Source organism: Zalophus californianus, chromosome 3 (genome assembly GCF_009762305.2).
Source record: "Zalophus californianus isolate mZalCal1 chromosome 3, mZalCal1.pri.v2, whole genome shotgun sequence".
Taxonomy (NCBI): Eukaryota; Metazoa; Chordata; class Mammalia; order Carnivora; family Otariidae; genus Zalophus; species Zalophus californianus.
The window spans coordinates 148246142-148269372 of record NC_045597.1 but is presented as its reverse complement, the minus strand read 5'-3'; the positions used below and the strand labels follow the sequence as shown (position 1 = coordinate 148269372).

The window sequence follows — 23231 nt, the reverse complement described above, 5'->3', positions numbered from 1 at the left end:
GTACATACATACAGCTGTCCAGAGCTCTTCTCTTGGCCTCACCAAATGACAGTTCAGATATGAAGAAACAAGATCTGGTGGGTAGAGGAGCTACCCTGGGTCAAAGCTTCATGCCCCAAAGGAATGGTATCTCTTGTAATGACTCCACAGCCAAAGGTTTCAGAATGCCCACAGAGGACATGCCATTTATGAGTTAACCGTACTCAGGGAACCCCAAAGCTACGTACGGCATCCCCATCATGTACTTTCAGTCTACTGATAATTTCAACTAGTCTAAATGCAATTTACCAACCAGGGACCATTTTTAGCATAAGCAATTATATCTAGGCACTTAACCACTCAGGATGCAGTAAAACAGAACAAAAAACTTAGTAAGATCAAATTGACATGTAGAGTAGGAAAGGATTTCAACAACCATTTTTCAATAGCTGACTATTTAAAATATGCAATTTTACTGTCCCTCTATGTATTATTCAGTTAGGCTGCATTATGCTGTAGTAACAAGCATCCCTAAAATCCGTAAGTCGAAAATAACAAAGAATTATTTTGTACATGTATATTGTAGGTTAGTAAGCATCTGTGCTTCCTCACTCAGGGGACCCAGGCTGATAGAGGCTCTAGCATTTAAACTATCACTACTCACTATAGCATCTGGTAAGGGGAGAGGCAGAAAAACACCCCACCTCCTACACACTTCTACCCACAAATGATACACTTCTATTCATGTTTTATTGGCTAGAAAAAGTCACATGAGTGTACCCAAATTCAAAGGTTTTCCCCAGAGTTTTAGAAACATGATACTGATGAACAGTTGTTAATGTGTACCACATCATATAAACCAGAGCTAATTTAAATAAAATGATTTTAGGAATTTTATTTTCAAAATATTAAAAACACGAAGATGGAGCCGTTTTAAGCATTAAGGTCTCTTTTGCACCCAGAAACACAACAAAGTAGCAGATAAACTACCTAATTTAAATTCTTCAGGATCACCCCAGGAATGTATTACAGAATGTCAGAAAGGGAGGTAATTTTTCCAACCAACACTGGAAAGGCCTGTTCTCTTTTCAAGACACTACAACATATAGCAAATATAAAGTAAGTGAAGAGAAAAGAGTCACAGGGCAAACTCAACTATAGCATCAAGAAGGCTTGGAACAATAAGGGGACACAATAGTTCCAGACAAAGAGCAGAGACTTTAAAACAAGGAAGGAGTGGTCAGTGGGGCAAACTGTGAAAGGTGCAATAAAATGAGGGATCCCAAGGGCCCACTGAGTAGGCAGCCACTAATGATTTCAGTTGGAGTCACAGATGGTTTGCCAGACTAAAGTGGCTGGACATGGGAAGTGATGAAGAGGATTCAATATCCTGCATGTGACGAAGAGAAAGGAAAATAAGAGGAGATAATGTTCAAGGAGAAGCTGTTTTGATTAGTTTTTCAGGTAGAAACAGTTTAAACATGTTTGAAAGTTAAAAGAGAAAAGAAAAAAAGAAAAAGGGCAAACGTAAAGCAGGGACAGAGCGATAAACGAAGGAACAGGCAGGGTCCATGAGAAGGGCTGAGGGAGCAGGTGATAACAATACAAAGCAGCTTGCATTTACTGAGCCACTGTGATGTGCCAGTCCCTGTACCAAGCACCTTACACGTCTGAACTCACACATTTTTAACTCATTCAGTTTAACGCATACCCAGGAGAAGGCCTGAGGAGGACACTGCACCAGGGAGAAGACAGTAACCCGTGCAAGTTAAACAGCTACAAATGGCAGGACCAGTGTTTGAGCCCAGGCCGGCCACCTCAAGAAACCACACTCATCCCCTCAGCTACTGTTTCCCTTGACATGTGACTGAGATGACAAAAGACAGAAAAGCCACTATCTTCTTTGAGACGCTGGAAAAGATAAAAGACATTTGTGGTGCAGAGATGCTTATGTGTCTGGGCTTGGATGGAGTGAGAGCTCCTCAGGAGAGAGGTGTAAGGCAAGTTTAGGAGACGCTTAAATTATAAGCATTTCTTCCACAGTCAAGACACAGTCTGTTTCTAGATACACATTATCTTGACTAGATTACTGCAAACTATAGTGTCCTCTTTTCTTAAATTGAAATGAACACTATGTGGACAAAAATTCTAATGTTAAAAGTGAATGTATTCGAATGTAAAAAATGAAGTCTTAATTTGTATATTCTTTTCATGAGGGAAGTCTCTATATAAAATGATTACAGAAATATAAGGAAAAAAGAAAACAGACCAAAAATACATATCTGTACACATATAGCTAAAGAACTTTATTTAACTATAGTAAAAGTTCTTATGATTCATTCATTCATTCACCCATCCAGTTTACTGAGCCCCAACTTGTGCTAGGCAACAGGCATTGTTCTAGGCAACAGGCATTGTTCTAGGCCTTGGGGTTTCAGCAGTGAATAAAAGAGATTAAAAAAACAAAAATCAAAAAAAAAACTGTCCTCATGGAACATACAAACTAATTGAGAGAATGAGACATTAACTAAAAATAAATACCTTATATAGCAATGTGAGCACTCCAGGGAAAAATAAAGCAAAAAAAAGGACAGAGTACAAAGTGGGAAAGGGGCAATTGCAATTTTAAATAAGATGGTCAGGGAATTACTGAGAAGATGGTATTTGAGCAATTTTTGAAGCTAAAGGTGGAGCGGGCACCCAACAGACATTTGAGAAAACAATGTTCCAGGCAGAGGAAAGAGCCCACGCAAGGGTGAGGTGGGAATGTGTCTTTTGTTTATGAGCCCCTGTGAAGTGAGGCTGGAAGAAAATGGAGGGGAGACTAGAAGATGAAGGTGAAGATACAAATAGTGGGCTGGAATACTCAGGGGCCTCTCAGCTACTACGAGACAAATAGGAAGATACTAGTGGAATATGAGCAGGGGCATTATAATCTGAATGTTTTTGTCAAAAGAATCACTCTGGCTGCTGTAGAAAACAGTCCGGGGGTATCCAGGGCAGAAGTGGGGCGAACAGTGAGATGTGCCAGCTCTTTTCCAACTGCCCCTCCAGGTTCCCTATGCACCCTGCTCTTTGCCCAGGATGCTGGCCAGTGGGAACTTACGGGCTGCCCCCCCTGCTGGCCCCCAGAGGGATCACAGTGGGGAGCACACGCAGGATCACAGGGAGGAAGGAGGGTGAGGTCAGGGTTTCAGTCCCCTGCTCCTCCCTTCCAGTGACTCTGGGCTGGCCACTGCCCTCTGACAAAAGCCACAACTCCTGTCTTGTGGCTCTCTCCACCTAATCATCTGGATTCTGGGTTAATTGCTCCCTTTCCTTAACTGCTCCCTTTCCTATCTCCCTCAGGCCTAAAGACCCAATTTTAATGAGACCTTGCACAGTACTTTTTGTAAATAGTCCTTTTACTTAAAAGCTCCTCAAACTATCCCAATTTAAGTATACCCTCTCTTTCCTGGCAGCACCCCTACTAATTCAGGAGTCCAGGACAACAGTCCAGGCGGGAGACAATGGTAGCTTAGACCAGGATGTCAGCAACAGAATGTCAAGAAGCAGTTAGATTTTGATTTGCCGACACATAAAATGTCAAGCATAACTCCAGTTTTTGGCCTGAGCAACCAAAAGGATGGAATGCCATCAACTGAGATTCATTTCTTAAAATCACAAATCAATAGAAAATATGTGCAAATATATTAAAATTGGCATGCAGGACAAAGAACACTAGGGCTTACAAACAAATGCAAAGATGCTTCTCTTTCTGTTAAAGAAATGCAAACTAACATAACCATATAAAACAATATAACAAATGTAATATATGATATAGATACATAATATATAAAAGAACATACAATATAAAATTGACAAAGATAAACTGACCAAAGCCAAATATGGTGATAAATGGTGCTGTCGTGGATATCAGAAAACATAACTGAAGGAGCATAAACCTCTGTGAAGAGTAATTTGCAGTATCTATCAAAACTTTAAATATACATATTTAAAAATCCCCTGCTAGGACTTTATCTAACATACACATTTGCACAAATACATGAGTACAAGATTTTTCACTACTACAGTGTTTATATTTACAAAAGACTAGAAACAACCTAAATGTCCAGCAATGGGAAATATGAGTTAAATAAACTAGGTTATATATACTAAAGTATAAAATACTATCAGTGATTTGCAAAGAACGAGGTAAATCTATATATATATCAATATGGAAAGGAAATATCTACAAAAGATTTATATTGCTGGAGGGGGTGGGAAAGAGTAAGGTGCCAACCAGAAATATTTAGTATATTATTATTTGCGAGGGGTTCTTTTTTTGAAGGATATACACATATGTAAGAATAAGAAAATTCTAAAAAAAAATTGTGGAGAGCAATTGCCTCTAAGCAGGCTGATGTTAGAGACTCCTATATTTCACTGTATACCCTTTTGGACTATTTGAAATTTTTTGACCAAGTACCTATATTATTTTTTCAATAAACAAAATAGTATATAAAGCTGGATTTCAAAAAAGTAATAAATTATCTTATACTGCATAAAAACCTATGGTGCTGAATACAGAATTATATCTGAACAGTACAACCTATAACAACTGAACTATAGTTTCATTTTATTATTTCCATTTTGTTAGAAAATATAAATGCCCTGACCATTAATATTTTGAATCACTGGTATTTCTCCATTTGTGATAAAGTTAAGCCTATTTACATACTCTTGGGGTTTTCCAAATGTCAGCCATGTATGGAAAAAACAACAGGGTTTAATGTAGATGATTTCAAATGGAAAAAAACAAACATGACCTGATTTCTATTAAGAGTTAGTTAATGACTGACACTCATTTTGGCACTGATCAGGATGTCAAACGGAACAGTCTACATCATGATTCCTGTTTCACTAATATAATTCCCAGAACTAATATATTTTAGAACTAGCAGGAAATGATATGGAAAAAAAAATTAGTTATCTTCAGGCTTACCTTAAAGTATTCTATCAAAGCCCAGCAAATCCAAATTGCTAAAAAAATTTTGTAAAACTATTTTACCAGATCAATGTCACATTATTTCTTCGAAGATTCTCTAAGTTTTCACAAATGTAGATAAATATACCAATACAAATGTGTACAGGATTATATATATTTTATTTCACAGATATAAATTAAAACTCAATTTATTTCTTCTCATCTTCCTTGTGCAATTTTTCTCCTCTCTACCATAATCCTGACTGACACAGAAATTTATCTCTGTAGATAAAATTTTAATGTTATCCAAACCATAATGTATAATTTACCCAATAAATGTGGGGTAAGTTTTATTTTTAAGTCAACCAAATCTCCTTGAATATAAAAGACTCAACTGGTTTTGGTAGTACCACTCAAGGCTTAGATTTCATGATTAGGGAGTTGATCTACAATTGTCAGAGAGTCATTCTTTAATTTTTCTGACAGAGAAAAGGACAGAAAGCCTTGCTCCCTCTTCTTAGAAGAGGTACAAAAACATTTTAATAGATTTTCCCCAGATTTCTATGGACTAACACTATTAGTTTGAAATTGAAGACACCCAAAACAGTGAAAATACAATGTATTTTTAAGGCTTTTATATACCACAAAATTGTAAGAGAAAATAATTTAAGTCTTTTGTCTTCATGTAACTTTCTCTGGGGATGTGAGTTGCTTATATACATTGTTTTATTAAGTAGTTACATTTCAGTTAAAGTAAGTTCTTTCAAAAATTAAATGATATTAAAAAATATCAGATGGGTGGAATGAAAGGATTCAGGACAGCTGTCCCCCCACTGCCGAATGTACCACTCTGGCATATGGATTATTTTGAGCTGAAGGCACTTGAGATCCTGCAGGTTCAAAAGAAACTTTTGTCCTTCCCTTAACCACACAGAAGAAGCTAAATTGAAGGTCTTTCCCAGAATAACAGTTATTAACAGAGATAAATTTTAGCTGACCCATACGTATGGTAGGGGAAACATCTAATTATCAAACATCTGCTCTTCTGTTTTGTTTTTTTTTTTTTAAGATTTTATTTATTTATTTGAGAGAGGGAGAGAGCATGAGTATGAGCAAGGGAGAGGGGCAGAAGGAGAGGGAGAAGCAGGCTCCCCACGGAGCAAGGAGCCCTACTTGGGGCTCCATCCCAGGACCCTGGGATCATGACCTGAGCCAAAGGCAGAGCTTAACCGACTGAGCCAGTCAGGCACCCCAAACATCTGGTTTTCTTATCACTCCATGAAATGCATTCCTTTCCTCTGAAATTCCAGGCCCCTACCCCCTTTTCTTAGTTCAGAATGACGTATATACCTCATTTTGCCTGACTATCTTTGGAATTTCCATGTCTCTGTGGTCTCCTGGCACTTACACCTATTAAATCTGATTCTTTCTTGTTAATCTGTCTCCTATCAATTTGATTCTTAGTCCAGCTAGAAGGACCTTTAAAGGAGACAAGCGTTCTTGCTCCCCAATAGGAGGGAAGGGAAAAGGGGGAGAAATATCAAATAGTATAAATTTAAGAAAAGGGACCCCTGCTTCAACCTTTACCTGTTGCATCAAATTCGATTGGCTGGCACCCGCGCTGAGAAGCCCAGTCACACTTGAGGACTTGTCCTCCTTCCACAATCCCAGGCTGGGTCGTGTTTGCTTTGGGTGCTCCTACCAGAAGAAACATCCTGCTAAAACACGAATGGGGAAGATAAGATTTTAACTGGCAGAAAGCATAAACAATAACTTCTAATTTAGGAAGAGTAATCATTCTCTTGCTATTATTCACAACGTTGTTTAAAACCATTCACGGAGAGCATAACCAATCTTCTAGATTCATCTGGTGTTCTTACATACATACATTGTTTAACATCGTTACTCATCCTAAAAACATAAGGCAAACTTCAGGGTTACATCTCATTTAAAAATGTGTGCTGGTTAAACTGTACACTTTAAATATATACAGTTTATTGTATGTCAATTACATGTCAAAAAAGCTGTGAAAAATGCATGCTGGCTGGAGTCTGGAACATTTTGTTTTGATTTTTGGTTTTTATATTTTGTGTTTTGGGCGTTTTTGTCTGTTTTTGTGGTCAGCTATAGACTTTCTATATCTTGAATGCTAAACAAAAAAATATATATATATATATAAATGATTCTAAAGTATGGCAATTCTATGGGATGCCTGTGTGGCTTAGTAGGTTAAGCGTCTGCCTTTTGCTCAGGTCATGATCCTGGGGTCCTGGGATTGAGCCCCACGTAGGGCTCCCTGCTCAGTAGAGAGCCTGCTTCTCCCTCTGCCTCCCACTCCCCTTGCTTGTGCTGTCAAATAAATAAAATCTTAAAAAAAATAAAGTATGGCAATTCTAAATATTAATATTTTTCCTTTTGGAAAACTTGTTTCAGAACTGTTCTATTTCATTTTAAGTGACTATCAGATTTCTCTCTTCAGAGGATTAATCAATCCCTGGCCAAAGAATAGGATCAGTATTCAATTTCTTATCAGGATAAAATGAGCAGAAGACAGAATAATCAGGAGTTGAGTTTTTAATCAAAAGAGACTTTTTCTTTAGTTTTTTTCCTATTCATTCAGAAAAAGAAATGGATTGAGTGTCTGCTCTACATAAAGCACAGTGCTGGGTGCTGGAGGCACCAAGATGAATAACACAACCTTGGTTTCTGCTCTTGGTGGAGTTTACATTCCATTTGGGGAGAATATAACCAAGGAAATTAGTCATGGTTACAAGTGTTCTGAAGGAAACCAACAATTGACTGAGAGAGATTATTTGGAAATAGGGAGAGGAAACCTTCTTTAGATAAAGGAAAGTTATCTTTAAGGAATGGAGGGGAAAGACCTCCTTTAGATAAAGAAAAGTCTAAGGAAGTTTCCTGTAAAGAATGAAGAGAGACCTCATTTAGATAAAGTAGCAAGGAAATTTATTTCTAAATAAACCGAGATGTAAAGGATTAGAAAGTCACCAAGTAGTGTTTGTGTGTCAGCGGTCAGGGGCAAGCAGAGAAAGGTGGGATCAGGGAGTGGCATGAAGTGGTAGATGGGAGCACCCCAGGCAGTGGGACAAAGACCCTAGGCAAGAAAGAGCTTAGTCTCCAAGAGTTTCAAGAAAAGAGGTGTGGCTGAGGCAAGAGAGCAAGCTGAGAGTGACAGAAGATAAAGGTGGGAAGCTTGGCAAGAGCTAAATTAAGCAGGGCAATTCAGATAGGGTAAAACTTTGGATTTTATCATAAGGTCCATGTGAAGCCTTGGAATTTTTTTTTAAGCAAAAGGATGATACAATCTAATAAAGAAAACTAAATTTGGTGCCTTCTGGGAATAGGATTAAGGAGGGAAGGGAGCAAAATGGAACAAGGAAAGCAAGAGATTTAGCAGCTGAGAGATGATAGTGACCTAGATTGGGAGGGCAGATGAAGAAAGAGAGAGGTGCGCAGACTTGGGAAATATCTGAGGGCAGAATGAACAGGGATCGCTGGTGGTTTGCATAAGGGGGAAAGGGAAGATTAAAAAATGTCACCTGGGTTTCCTTCAGGAGTGCATGAATAGGAGAACCATTTCCTGAACAAAAAAAACTTCAAGAATAGGGAAGCAGAAGGCAGATTAAGTATTTACAGGAAAACCAAGAATTCAGTTCTCAATGTTAGTCAGAAACATCTGTGAGACACCTAATTGCTAGTCAGGAGCTCTGAAGAGAGTTTTGCCTTAGAGATAATGTACTGAGAATGTCAACTTAGAATAGATGGGTTCACACAGAGAGAAGCTTCAGAAGGAAGATGGCCAAAGAGCGAGCTCTGAGGAGCAATGGCATTTAGGAGTCAGGCAGAGAAACAGCAAAGAGTAAAACAGAATGAGAAGAAATTGATTGAAGTATAAAAGAAAACAGGATATAGTTATATACAGAAGGCCCTAAATAAATGCTATCACCATTATTTCATTTCCTTATTAACAGTCACTTAAATTCTAGCAAAGAAAATACTTAATTGCCTTTCACTTTTTTGTAAAGTTATGAACATACATTTTAATATGGGATGTACTCATTTTAACCTTTATTTATCAATTTCAATTTCATTTCTTCTGGGTGGTATTTGCTAAATCATACTTAAACTAGTCAAGAGCTGGCTGCATGAATGGCTGGGTTACAGGAATCCTGCTTTCTGATATTTCCATACTCAAAATAAAGGCAAAACTCCCAACCGAACCACACCCTGTTTAATAAAGCTTTATGCAGTCATATTTGGCATCAGTAAAACATCAATGCTGGCTCTTTCTCATCATAGCCAACTGAGTTTTCATTCGGCAGGAAAAATAAAATAAGGTCATGAGTAAGAGAGCCCTTACCCCCCATGAATAAGAGAGCACTAAGCGTTGTCATACTCTCCTTACTGCAGTAGAGCTGGGTAACAGCTAAATTACATATATATGTATGAAATTTTCCATTTCAACAGGTCAAAAAATTTGGCCACAAAAATCATAAGACTTCCCCCATTCATCTGGATAAAATGATTTTTGAGTACATGACAGGGAAAAAGAGTATTTCAGACAAGTGTACTTTTCAAGGTCTTTACCTGAAAAGACATGGGATCAATTCCTGCAATAGTCCTAATAAGCATAATACAAGCACAGGTATGCATATGATTTCAGTGCTATGGATAATAGCCAGGTTCCAGATGAGGACAGAAAAGGTGGTTCTCAGGATGTGCCTAGAAATCTACAAGCAAAACTCATTTCTGGACTGTCATCACAGCGCATGTTACAGAATCTTTCATAATTTTTTTTCAAAGCTTATTCTTCCTACCTAATAATAAATTGCTTCCTTGAAAGTGGGGGACTCTAATTTATCTTTGTGTTTGCCACATAACCAACACTCAAGAAAAGTTTTTTTCTTTTTTTTTTTAAGATTTTATTTATTTGAGAGAGAGAGAGTGAGAGCACGAGGTGGGGGTGGAGGGGCGGGAGGTGGAGGGAGAGGGAGAGGGAGAAGCAGACTCCCCGCTGAGCAGGGAGCCTGATGCAAGGCTCAATCCAGGATCCTGAGATCATGACCTGTGCCAAAGGCAGATGCTTCACTGACTGAGCCACCATGGCACCCCAAGAAAAGTTTTTTAAATTGACAGGTAAGTAGTAAGTAAATTGGATAGTTACAGGTCTCAATCTTAAAACAGCCACGTATAAATAGGCCATTTCCACTATCACCAACCCCTTGAGAATGCAGAAATCATCCTCTATTAAACATCCACTTATTTAAATTACCCTTAAAATAATTTATGTAACATCTCCTCTTAATCTTGGATTTCAGATACCTTCTTTACTTGGGCACTATAAGACAGAGCGAGGGCTGGGAAGTTACTAGTGGATGTGGACTTAGGCAAAGACAGAAAAAGGACACAGGAGAAGGGTTCTGAATGAAAACTGCACTCCACTGGCAACACAAAGCTCACCTTCCTTGGACGAGACCAGGAACAAGGCTGCTGTTTTCATCAGACCATTTTCACATTGTAGGCATGAAATGATAGTAATTAGATGTACTAATATGGGTGTTCATCATGTTTTCCTAAGCGTACCTTCATGTGCAGTCTTGCACATTGGTGAAATGCCACAGAAAAGGTCGAATAATATAAAAGGAATGTGTGAGCATTGTCAATTTGTAAATGCTAGGTTAATGGGGGGGGGAAGCTGAGGAATAAAAGCGCTTTGTCCGAAGTGTCAACATGATATTAAGTTACTTACAGTATTACAGAAAGTTTATAAAAGAGAAAAATAGAAAGACGGAAAAGGTAAACTACCTTAGATAAATGTTAAGTCCTAAGAGGGAGTTGTATAGAGGAAAAATTAAATATTTGTAGAGACTAGGGTATAGGATGATAAAAGAGGATATTTGAGAAAATTAATGAATATAAAAGCAACACATACTACAGAAAACAAAAGCCTGTTGATGTGTATTTGGAAGGTGAATTCTATGTCATGTTTCTTTCTGCCACAATAATAGAACGGTCTGTTAATGAAATGTTTTATAAAAATTAAGTAATTATTACTCTAAGTTCATCTAAGAATTAATGTCTACAACAGCTTAGTTAGGATAAGACAAGTTACAGCGCTGAAAAAATTCTGCAATATAAGCAACACTAACAGACAGTCTGATACTATAGGTTACAATCACCTGATATAAATTAATTCAGAAAGTCACTTCTGAATCTCTGAGCCTCACTTTCCTCTTCTATATAACAATGTCCACTACAATTACTTTCAAAAATTTCTGAATGTGGATAGTAGACAACAGAAAAATCTGAAAGCATCATAAAAATACAAGATGACGGCACTGGAATTAAAAAGTAGGAAATTTAATAGCCAAAATCTGTTTTCAAAGGGCTTTTTTCCCCCTGTTTCCTCAAAGGACCATTAATTAACTTAAATGCAAGATCTCAAGAGGAAAAAAAGGAAGAAGAGTACTAAATAGGGTACTTGCAACATTTCCTGACAACAGTGAAGAACTAGGGAACATACACAGGGTTACTTGAGGCTGACAAGAGACTTCACTGCTTGGCTGCAAAAATCTGAAGCTGAGTTTCATATGCCTACAGCCTTCTCCTGCTAGACTCCATCTCCCTCCAAAAAGTTTACCCACGAACAGTATCAGGATGCTCATCCTCACCATTCTTCTCAAATGACTTGAGAAATTTCCATTATATGATTTCAACATCAAGGTTTACATACATGAGCACACTATTAATTAACATTATGCCAATAAATTCTAAAAGATAAAGGGCAGAGTGTGTGCTGGGGGAGGAAGGAGGAGTAGAAGAAAGAGGCAGAGGGCGTGGGGAGAAAGTCAGGGAGAAGGCTGGGGGGCAGAGGATGGAAAAGAAGAAGAGGGAAGCGAGGTAGAGGAGAAGTGGGAAAAGATAAAGGGGAGATGAGAAGGGAGAAGGAAGAGGAAGTGAGAGAGACAAGAGATCAGAGAAACCAACCAGGAGGATGCCCTTCGGATGCACTTCCTACCCAAAGTGTACTTTAAGAGCAGTTGCTTCAGGGAATGTGACCTTCAGTACCAAGGAGAGGCAACCAGCCAAACAATGACAAGTCCTTTTTTTAAACCCTCCAAATGAACTAAGTTACTTGGCTGCTTTCAGCACGGACTTCTCCAAGATAAAGCATGTTTAATATAGTTGGCTGACTCTGGGTGGACCAATGAATGAGACTTCATCAAAAGCAACTTTTGAAAAATTATCATACATATATGAAAAATGAGTATAAAATAGCACGGCATGAATGTTTTTTCAGAGCTGTAATTCCAGGCTCAGATTTACTTTTCATAAAAAAAAAAAAATGCTACAGAGTCAACATATATATGATGTAAAACAGGCACAGTAACTGTAAATTCTATGCATTTTCTGTTTTCTTTTATAAGATCTTATAAACCCTGGGTCTTAATCAGGAAAATTAACAGAGAGTTTGCTTTTTAAATAATAAGGCTGTAGTCTATATATGTATATTATTTATGATAAGAATAAAGAACCAATATAGCCAGATCCACACTAAGTTCACAAAAATGAGCTGGCATCACCTTTATAAAGGGTTATGAAGATGGTTAATGGTGAGGGGGAGAAATGGTGCATGAACATTGAAAAGGACATGTGGACTGTGACAGATTGAAATGGTCTTCATCCAAGGAAAGCAGTCTGGAGTTTCTCTCTAGCCACGGGAGCACTGCTGAGGAAATTTTAGTAGAATACCAGATCAAAAAGATGCTTCAGAAAGATAAAACTATTAGGAACACTTAAGATCTAAGAGCCAAATGATGGGCAAAGTGATGAGGATCTGAGTGCCACAGACCACTCTCAGGACCGTGCTGAAATAAGGAGGCTGAAGTCGAAATGGAAAGCAGAGATGAATGCAAGAAACATTAACAACCAAGAATTTCTAGGACCTTCTGTCTGGTGACTAATCACTGACTAATATTAGCGGAGTACAGGAGGAGAGACAAAGAAAAATAGAAAATGAGAGGGAGGAATATGAAATTATTTCCAGGGCAACAGAGAAAATGATGGCACCATTAATAGAAACAAAGGTGCAACTGACCCCACTTGGTGAAAAAGATCTCATTTTTCGTTGAGGTAAGATGGGCTAGTCAAGGAGAAATGATCCATAAGCTGCTGGAATATGAAGTTGGAGCTCTATTTTTAAATCCAAGATGCTGCCAGGGAAGCAGTTTTATTTTAAAAGCTCTCCAGGTGCTGCAAACAGGAAGTTAGGATGGAGAACTACCGAATGTTCTGCAAGACCTTCTGTGACAAGGGCACACTCACCCTCATCTTGTCCTTGGGGTCATAGGAACATGAACTGTAAATAAGTCTTCATTAGTGTTTATTTTTTTAAAAGATTTTTTTAATTTATTTGAGAGAGACAGAGCGAGTGCACGGAGGGGCAGAGGGAGAGGGAGGTGAGAAGCAGACTCCCCTCTGAGCTGGAAGCCCAACTGGGGCCTCAATCTCTCCACTCTGAGATCATGACCTGGAATCAAGAGGCTGATGCTTAACTGAGCCACCCAAGGGCCCCAGGATTCATTAGTGTTTAACAGGGAAAAAGGCAAGAATTCTAATCCAGTGTTGCTCATTATAGCATTATTTAAAAATAAACACAGAGGTAAAATGAGAACCGTATAACTTATATTTGAAGAGTAAGTAAGAAAATCATCCAATTACTTTCTTCTTAAAAATTAAAATTTGAACAGGAAATTAAATGGAATTTAAATTTCATAGCCTGTCTTTTGATCCCACCTTGCCCCCTATCCATCAATCCACCCAAACAAATAGAGATTGAAAACCCAAGGTGCCTGGGTCACTCAGCCAGTTAAGCATCTGCCTTCGGCTCAGGTCATGATCCCAGGGTCCTGGGATCGAGCCCCACATGCTGAGCAGGGAGTGTTCTTCTCCCTCTGCCACACTCTCTCTCAAGTAAATTTTAAAAATCTTAAAAAAAAAAAAAAGACTGAAAACCCTTCCGGCCTCAGTGTCCTCATCCATAAGAATGAGTTTATCCGCTTCCCTACTTCCCCTGGTGGTTTGTGCTATAGAGTGAAGTGAGATATCATAAGTACATAAGTAAAAGTGCTTTGTAATTTATAAAACAGGCTAACCAACATAAGATATCATTATTATAATTAAACCCGGGGTATAATTTTTAATTTTTCCAATTATTCCCCATAAGACAAATGTGACTCTACTTCATGGCCTATATATGATCTTTAAATTTTATGTAAGTTTGGCAATATAGTCACTGTAAATTAACACACACAAGACAAAAAGTTATGGAATGCTAACTTTTTTTTCCATATTTTAAATCACAATTTTTGTGACTTTTCACTTTAAACCTAGGACTCATTACTGGAGGGATTTTCTTGAGGACTCACCTTAATATTTTTCCTTAGTTAATTTATTTTTCTTTTTCTTTAATAAACAGTGATTCATTACTTTTCACAACAATATGGAAATAATTCAATACCAATTTTTAATAACAACAAAGTGAGATCTAAAATAATTGCTCTGAGTACTTATTTATTTTTTAATTTAATTTGATTTTTATTTATTTTAGAGAGAGAGAGAGAAAGAGCATGCAAAGGAGCAGGGGGAGAGGGAGAGACCGAATCCCAAGCAGACTCCTATGCTGAGCTCAGAGCCCAACGCAGCTCAATCTCACGACCCTGGGATCAGTTTGGGCGCTCAACTGACTGAGCCACCCAGGCGCCCCCCTGCTGTGGGTATTTCGACACCAAAAGAAACCAGAAGAGACAGGAGAAGACTTCATTACTGTTGCTTCCTCATTAATCCAGGCATTCTTCCTTCAGGAGAAAGGAATCTTTAATTAGCAAACATTTTCTTCTTTTTCTTTTAGAAGTTTATAATCACACCAAATAACAACAACAATAAATGCAGCTGCTAATATAAACGGCATCCTTATATACCTTGGATTCCAATGCTTGTTAAATTTAAAGGCATCCTTTACAAAATTAAGCATAATTTTACATTAATCTTTGTTAAATCTGAAAAGTTCAGTAACTAGAAATCTGTTTCTATGTATTTTGTTTTTTTTTTTTAAAGTCTCAAAATTGATGTATATTTTTAAGGTAGGCTACATCTAGAGCTCACTTGTCCATCAGTAACAAAGTCACCGATGAACATTTCAAAATACTATATGGAATCAAACCCAACTCAATTTTACCTTACCATGGAAGGCCCACATGAGAGGTCATGTAACCTGTGGGTTCATAATATATTCAATGACTGTAATGATTAGTCAAAGATTAGCCATCCAGCCTTGTAATCAAAACTAGTCAACATCTCATGCCAACCGTTCGATATTACTGCATTTTCCACAGTAACAACACTTACAGTTTATCATCTTGTCGTTATCTTTATACTACTAAACTCAGAGGACTGCCACAGAATTACTCCCACCATTTGCAAAACATTCCATCAACTATGAAGTATTTAAGTGTTAACTCTTGCTAATTTAAGTACCAACTCTTGACAAAGGACAATACATATTTTTAAAACTATTAGAATTTCTTAAATTAATTAAATCTAAAAGAGCACCCCTGAGAACTAAAATCTGTACCATAAAGGCACACACTTCAAAATATCTGGAAACAGGGGCACCTGGGTGGCTCAATCGTTAAGCATCTGCCTTTGGCTCAGGTCATGACCCCAGGGTCCTGGGATCCAGCTTAGGTTAGCAGGGAGCCTGCTTCTCCCTCTCCCACTCCCCCTGCTTGTGTTCCCTCTCCCGCTGTGTCTCTCTCTGTCAAATAAATAAATAAAATCTAAAAAAAAAAAAAAAAAAAAAAATCTGGAAACAAAAAACATTTTAAATAACAGATAAGGCTGACAAAATGATTAAGTCAAAAGACAAGGTAGAAAATGTTGCCCAAGTTAACATTTTTTTTTTTTTTTTTTTGCTTTTGACCTGGTGGGCACAAGGTAAAGGAACAATAGACTCTATTGCAAGCTCCACTAATTACCAGAAAGTTGCTTTCATTGTACTGTCTGCTCTGGTAACAGTTACTGCTCATCCCACAGTGGAACTCAAGGGTCTGAGCTCAATTCTCTAATATTCAGTTTTGATTCCCTAATATTTTTTTTAATTTTTTATTGTTATGTTAATCACCATACATTACATCATTAGTTCTTGATGTAGTGTTCCATGATTCATTGTTTGTGCATAACACCCAGTGCTCCACGCAGAATGTGCCCTCTTTAATACCCATCACCAGACTAACCCATCCCCCCACCCTCCTCACCTCTAGAACCCTCAGTTTGTTTTTCAGAGTCCATGGTCTCTCATAGTTCATCTCCCCCTCTGACTTACTCCCCTTCATTCTTCCCCTCCTGCTATCTTCTTCTTTTTCTTTTTTCTTAACGTATGTTGCATTATTTGTTTCAGAAGTACAGATCTGTGATTCAACAGTCTTGCACAATTCACAGCGCTCACCATAGCACATACCCTACCCAATGTCTATCACCCAGCCACCCCATCCCCCCCAACCCCCACCACTCCAGCAACACTGTTTCCTGAGATTAAGAATTCCTCATATCAGTGAGATCATATGATACATGTCTTTCTCTGATTGACTTATTTCACTCAGCATAACACCCTCCAGTTCCAGCCACGTCAGATCTCATTCCTTTTGATGGCTGAACAATTATTTTTTTATCATTCTGGAAAATTTATGCTCAACAGAAAGCACTGAAACTGGAGACAACAAAACTGAGTTCACTACATAAAACAATTGTCTAGTTTTCACTAACTGCTTCCAACCAATTTACTGCTGCAAAGGTTGTCACCAAAATGAATGGTAATCAATACTTGCACAATAAGAATAAATCCTGCTGAACCTTCTAACAGTCATGAAATAATATTTAGATCATCCTCAAATTAGGAACGAATGAGTTGAAAGAATGGTCTTATCCAAGTACTGACCATCAAAATTGGCCTCCCTCTCCCCCCTCAATATAGAGAAATGTAGAAGGGGGAAAAGTTAAAATTTCTAAGAGCTTGTAAAGAGCCCTAAGAAAAGTTTTGCCTCTTGAAAATAAGATTTAAACATCAGAAGACATCTAGTGAACATTTATTAAATCAGTATTTCTAACGCTAATATGGGGGTGAGGTGGTGACAATGAGGTCAGCGTTCGTTAAAGCCAGAGACAACTTTGAATCCAATAATGACATTAACTCTGTTACAAATCCTGACGGCCTTTTGCAACGCGAAACGCTGGCAATTTGAAAACGTAACTGAATTCTTAAATAGTGCAGTATTCAAATGACCTGGAGTGAATGAAAACTCAGCAAACACCCTTGTTCTTTCTGAACAATGACCTAAATAATGAATCACTATAAAAAGAACACATGACACACTCAATTCATCTGTTCACCCTCACATGTGCAAAGGTCTGTCAGTACCAGAGATAAGACACAATGAATTCACTACGACCGTCTGGTCACTTTAGTCATCAGAAAGTCTGTAAAAGGAGTAAATGAGAAACAGAATCAGAGAGGCGGAAAGTGTGGGGGAGGGCTCGTGCAGGGAGAGCGAAAGGGACTGGTGTCTAAGTCTGTGAAGCAGACAGGCTACGGGGAAGGCGAACTGGTACCCGAGAAAAAGAAGTTCGGAAATGAGAAGGTCCAAGTCCGGGACACCAGCGGGGACGGCGCGGAGTCCGGCGGGACCCGCCTTTGTTGCTTTCCCACTTCCCCCGAATTTTAAGCACAAGTCTGCCTCAAAGCTGTTTCTCTTGAGGATAGGAGAGAGGGGGAACTGAGGGGAGGTGGTGGGGGCCGCGGGGGTTCACTTCCCCAGATATTTCATCCACCCAGAACCTAAACCCCCCGGTGGGGGTGGGAGGGCACAGACAAACGCCGGGATTCCTCCCCGAGACTCTCCCTCGGGAAACGGAGGGTGGGTGCGCGCGGTGGGGGAGGGGGCTGATTCCCCTTCCAAGTGCGGCCACTTACGAAGACGCGCTGGGCACGAAGAAATCCACCGCGAAGCCGAAGTAACTTCCTTCGGGGCCGGAGTATTCGGCAGGACTGTCCACGTCGAGGTTGAAGGCGCCGCAAAGAGGCAGCAGGAATCCGGGAAGAAGGAACAGGAGGCGGCGAGGGCGAAGGCGTAGCCGCCGCCGCGGCGGCGAAGACATCGCCGAAGTGCGCGCGGCGCGCCGAGGCCGGAGCCGCGGCCACCCCTCCCGGAGCGCACGGAGTCCGCGGCCCGCCGCCGCCGTCTTCGCACGCCGAAACTTGCCCGTCACTCGCTTCACGGCGAGTCCCGGACAGCGCCGGAGGAGGCAGGAGGGCTGAGCTGCCGAGCGGCCGCCCGGGAAGTGGGGCGCAGGGCGCGCGGGGCGGGGACAGCAGCGCTGGCGGCCCCTTGCCTCCCTCCGGCTCGGCCGCTCAGCGCCTGGGCTCCGGCTGGGGACTGCGCGGGTGAGCGCCGCACCCCCCCCGCCGCCCCCGCCTGAGTGCGGCGGCTGGCGGCGGGAGGAGGCGGTGAAGGGGGAGGGGCCGGCCCGGGAGGCCGGGCCGCCGCGCAGGAGGAAGTGAAGGAGGAGAGTCGCCCTGCGACTGGGGAGAGCTGAGCGCACTTCCGTGCGCGGTGTCGCCTCCTGTCCCGGGAGCGAGGTGCCTGTGCCAAGGCCGCCGTCCCTCAGAGTCCCCGGCAGCGACCGCGCTGTCGGACGAGGGCCTTAGACCCAGCTCCGGAGGGCTAGTGATGGACGAAGGGGTGGCCGAGCATCCCAACCCGCTCACGTCCAAGGGCACCCCACGCTCCCCGGTCCCGCCGGGAACTCGCGTGCGACTTTTGTTTAGAAGTGAGGAAAGCTTTATTCGCCTCTCGGTTTCTGCTCCTTAAAACCCTGGCAGGCTCTCACAAACGAAACTCTATAATTAATGGTCGTTTGCCTCCCCCACTCTCCCACACACACTGAACTTAATTATAAACTTCGAGAATGTTAGCACAGCCTCTTCGAGGCGAGTTGTGTTAAAGCTGAACTTGAAGGATCGGCAAAGCAAAGAATTGGCAGTAATAGTTTTAAATCAAGGCAAACTAGTCGAAACCTTATTATAGTTTATTAGCTGACGTGTGATTTCGAATAACTATCACTGATTTAAGACATTTGGGTAGAAGTATCATTTTAGAGTTGGGAGAAGGAATGTGCCCCAGTGAAGTAAGGCCGCTCTGGACATGTTGCTTTTGGTGTGTTTCATGGCGTCCAGGCTCCTGACAGTTCAACTGAGAGACTCGAGAGCAGGATCCCTGACCTCTTTCTTTATATTCTGTAGTCCTACCACCTTGCCAGGCAGAGTGAGCCATCAATAAAATGTTGAATGGAGTTGAAATGATGAGTAAACTTTGCCCAGGGACGTGACTTTCCTATATTATGTATCATGTGCTGAAGAATTTGGTGAACAAGACTGAGAGTATGAATGCATTGTATAGACCTTAACAACTTACAAGTACTAGAACAGTAATTTTGGATTATTTTCCCAAAGTAGCTATTAAAAATCAATCACAATGCACATTAATCTCATAGCTTTTAATTAATCCTGTGAAGGAATATGTATATAAGGAGAAATGAAATGTCTACTTTGAATTTATAGTACTTAATTGCATTATATATTTTGATTCTTAAATTTGTCTAAAAAAAATATGCAGCAAAACCTTGCCCATGTTTCACAAACCACGGACTAGCACTTGTCTAAAAGGAAATTACCATGTGAGACAGATGATCCTACACAAAAACACAAAGATACTAATGTACCTTTCCCCTCACTGTGTTCCAGATGCACCTAAGAGGCATAAGCTCAAAGGGGCTTTTATTTCTTAAAAGCCTGATAACCAATCCCCTTGGAAATCCATCCAGACAAGAAGGGCAGAAGAGTGTGGAGGTTTAAACTTGGCAGACAGTTTAGTTTTAGTAAGCCCTCCCACTCCCCAACTTTTTTTTTTTTTAAGATTTTATTTATTTATTTGACAGAGATAGGGAGAGCAGGAACACAAGCAGGGGGGAGTGGGAGAGGGAGAAGCGGGCTTCCTGCCCAGCAGAGAGCCCAATGTGGACTCTATCCCAGGATCCTGGGATCATGACCTGAGCGGAAGGCAGACGCTTAACGACTGAGCCACCCAGGCGCCCACTCCAATCCCCAACTTCTGATTCAGGACAGAGATCCAACAGACCAGAAGAAGGGAGGAAGAAAAACGGGAAAAGGAAGAATCCAAAGCAATAGCAACATCTATGTGTATTTCGGCAACACCGAAATTGAGTGAACTCTGGACCTCATTTCTATTAGGAGACTGAACCAGACTAACTCAGTGCTTAAGGCACTCTGGGTTACAGGGGCGCCTGGGTGGCTCAGTCATTAAGCGTCTGCCTTCGGCTCAGGTCATGATCTCAGGGTCCTGGGATTGAGCCTGACATTGATCTCCCCGCTCAGCAGAGAGTCCGCTTCTCCCTCTCCCCCTGCCTACCTGTGCTCTCTAGCGCTCTGTCAAATAAATAAAATCTTTTAAAAATACTTTAAAAAAAGTACTCTGGGTTATAAATGCAGGCATCTTGGGACACCTGGGTGGCTCAGTCAGTTGGGTGACTGTCTTCAGCTCAGGTCATGTTCTCAGGGTCCTGGGATAGAGCCCCTCCTTGGGCTCCCTGCTCAGCAGGGAGTCTGCTTCTCCCTCTCCTTTTACCCCTTCCTCCCTCTCGAAAGCATGCACCCCTGCACGCGCTCTCTCAAATAAATAAATAAAAGTAAAAAAATAAATAAATAAATGCAAGCTTTTTTTTTTTTTTTACCAGAGTAGTCATGCTTGAGCAGTCAGCTACCTAGCACCTTGCAAAGTGAGGGAATTTATTACAGTGCATATCAATTCAGCCAGCACTTATGCCCGATCAACAATGTGCCAAGGTACTGCGTGCATGGGAGAGGGAGAAGCATATTTTATTCTATGGAAGAAAAGCTCTCCCTCCCCTACCCAGTCCAATGACACTGCTCTTTAACGACATAACAATTCCCCAACTTAAAAGAACTGCATTAAATATAATCACTTTCTTATAGACGAAATGAAATATTAGACAGTATAAAAGAATTTTGACTTTGAATTTTATCCTCTACCAGTGCTGTCCTTTCATTAGAAGCTTGATTCCATTGGTTTCTGTAAATTCAAATGCCTGAGTTCAATTCCTGAATTCATTCAGTACTAGTTCTGTGACCCTGGGCATATTGTGTGCCTCTGTTTTCTTATCTATAAAACGGGAAGGACAATAGCACCTACCCATAGAACTGAACAGTACTTGTTGCTATCAATACTTTTACTACTATTAGTTTAGTACAGTAGTAATAGTACATTTGTGTGACACTAATGTGTGACACTCTCTTAGTTCTCCTAGTACCTATCCTACAGTTCCTTCAATAACCATTATCCAACTAGGACTCTACTTGGCTTTGTCTCTGCTCACACAGAAGCACAGTCTTGTTACTCCAAAATAATGTAAGAGAAATTTCAAACTTTTATCTCTCAACATCAAGGTGGATTCTGGTCATAACTCATGCAAACCCTTCTGCAAACCCCTTTTTCCTACTCTCCGTTACTCTATGGGCTTTAATCCACTAAACCCTACAGTGTTGCCATTGCTTTTTTTGTCTGACTCTCTCCTGCCTCTCCTCTTTCAGCTATTAATGAGGGAGATTTACTTGGCCTTGCGGGCTTCATCTCCACTCCCACCCCCATTGCAGCCTTTTCCTATCTGAAAAGATAAGAAAAGATTCTCAGCCAGCACTGGGTGCTCCTTGGGTGGTTGGGAAGGGAAGGGAAGGAAAGCAGAAAACTTGTTTCCTTTTGAGTTTTTGCTTCCTAATCTACCCCCACCATGTTAGGATTATCCAAGTCTTGGTCTTGGTTCACTGCATTTCTTGTTCTACGCATTCCCTGCAGGATCTTATTCATCACCACACTCTTACCACACCCCACCTCACAAAGTAGCCTTAGCCATATTAAATTAATTACTTCCAGTTTCCCCAGAATGACATCTTGGTTCACAGGGCTCTTTCTTCCCAGAAAAAATTGACCCTCCTCTTCAACTACTTCCCCCAACCTTCTTCCTTCTGCCACATACAGATTTACACAAGGTCCTCTATCTAGCTATTTCCTCCTCTTCTTTCAAGATGTGTATCAGGCCACATCATGTTCTCTAGGAAGCCTAGAAAGAACCATGACTTAACTGTTTTTGTATCCCTTGCATTCAACACTGAGCCCAACAATGGAATTAATTCTACTGTCGAAAGACTTAATAATAACTAACAATTCTATTAAGTTTTCTCATTATGTGCTGGGCACTGTGCTAAGCATTTTGATATATATTAAATCACTTATTAGTCATAAAATCCTATCAGATAGGTTCTATTAGTAGCCCAAATATAAAGATGAAGAAACTGATTCTCTAGGATTTGAATAATTTTTCCAACATCACATATCCTTGTGGGCAAGGAAGGGAGCTAGTGATGATCTCCAAGGTCTTCCCCATGCCTGAGAACCTGGACCTTCAGTGACCTCCCAGGCCAACTAGGGTGGTTGTTCATAACCCCCATGAAATGAAGTCATCTGAGCTCATTCATGTATCTTTCCCCTACAGGAAACAGAATAAAGATGCCCACTGAGGATAAACTGGCTCACAGTTAGAAATGAAAAGGGGAAATCATTCTCACCCTCATTTATAGATCTAATCCTCATCATAACATGTTCATAACAATGAGAAATCAGTCATTTGTTGCCTTTAGATTAGACACTCCTTTCATGTACTAGCAAAAGTTACAAACATAAGATCAGATAAATGCTGAGGAAAATGTGAAAAAAATCTTAGTTCTCCTGTTGAAAGAGGGAGACAAAAATAACTTTTGTATAAAAATCCTAAGAAGGGCGCCTGGGTGGCTCAGTTGGTCAAGCGACTGCCTTCGGCTCAGGTCATGATCCTGGAGTCCCGGGATCGAGTCCCACATCGGGCTCCCTGCTCAGCGGGGCGTCTGCTTCTCCCTCTGACCCTCCCCCCTCTCATGCTCTCTCTCTCTCCCTCATTCTCTCTCTCAAATAAATAAATAAATAAAATCTTTAAAAAAAATAAATAAAAAATAAAAATCCTAAGAAGGTAACATGTATAAGTGCAAATATTAAAAATTAATAATGATATCACTAAATAAGCTCAA

General features: G+C 40.4%; 1 protein-coding gene across 2 annotated transcripts in view; it reads right to left on the bottom strand.

The window, feature by feature from the left end:
- ITGAV (integrin subunit alpha V) overlaps nt 1-18511 on the bottom strand; it is a 95196-nt gene extending 76685 nt beyond the window's left edge. The window contains exons 1-2 of one of the 2 annotated variants that reach the window (XM_027588392.2): nt 17991-18511; nt 6533-6663 (exon numbers count right to left, since the gene is read on the bottom strand). In XM_027588392.2, coding sequence (XP_027444193.2) covers nt 6533-6663; nt 17991-18175 — 316 coding nt within the window. In that variant the 5' untranslated portion in view covers nt 18176-18511. The remainder of the gene's footprint in view (nt 1-6532; nt 6664-17990) is intronic. The other variant, XM_027588393.2, reaches the window with a different exon arrangement.
- Between the last annotated feature and the right edge of the window lie 4720 nt (nt 18512-23231).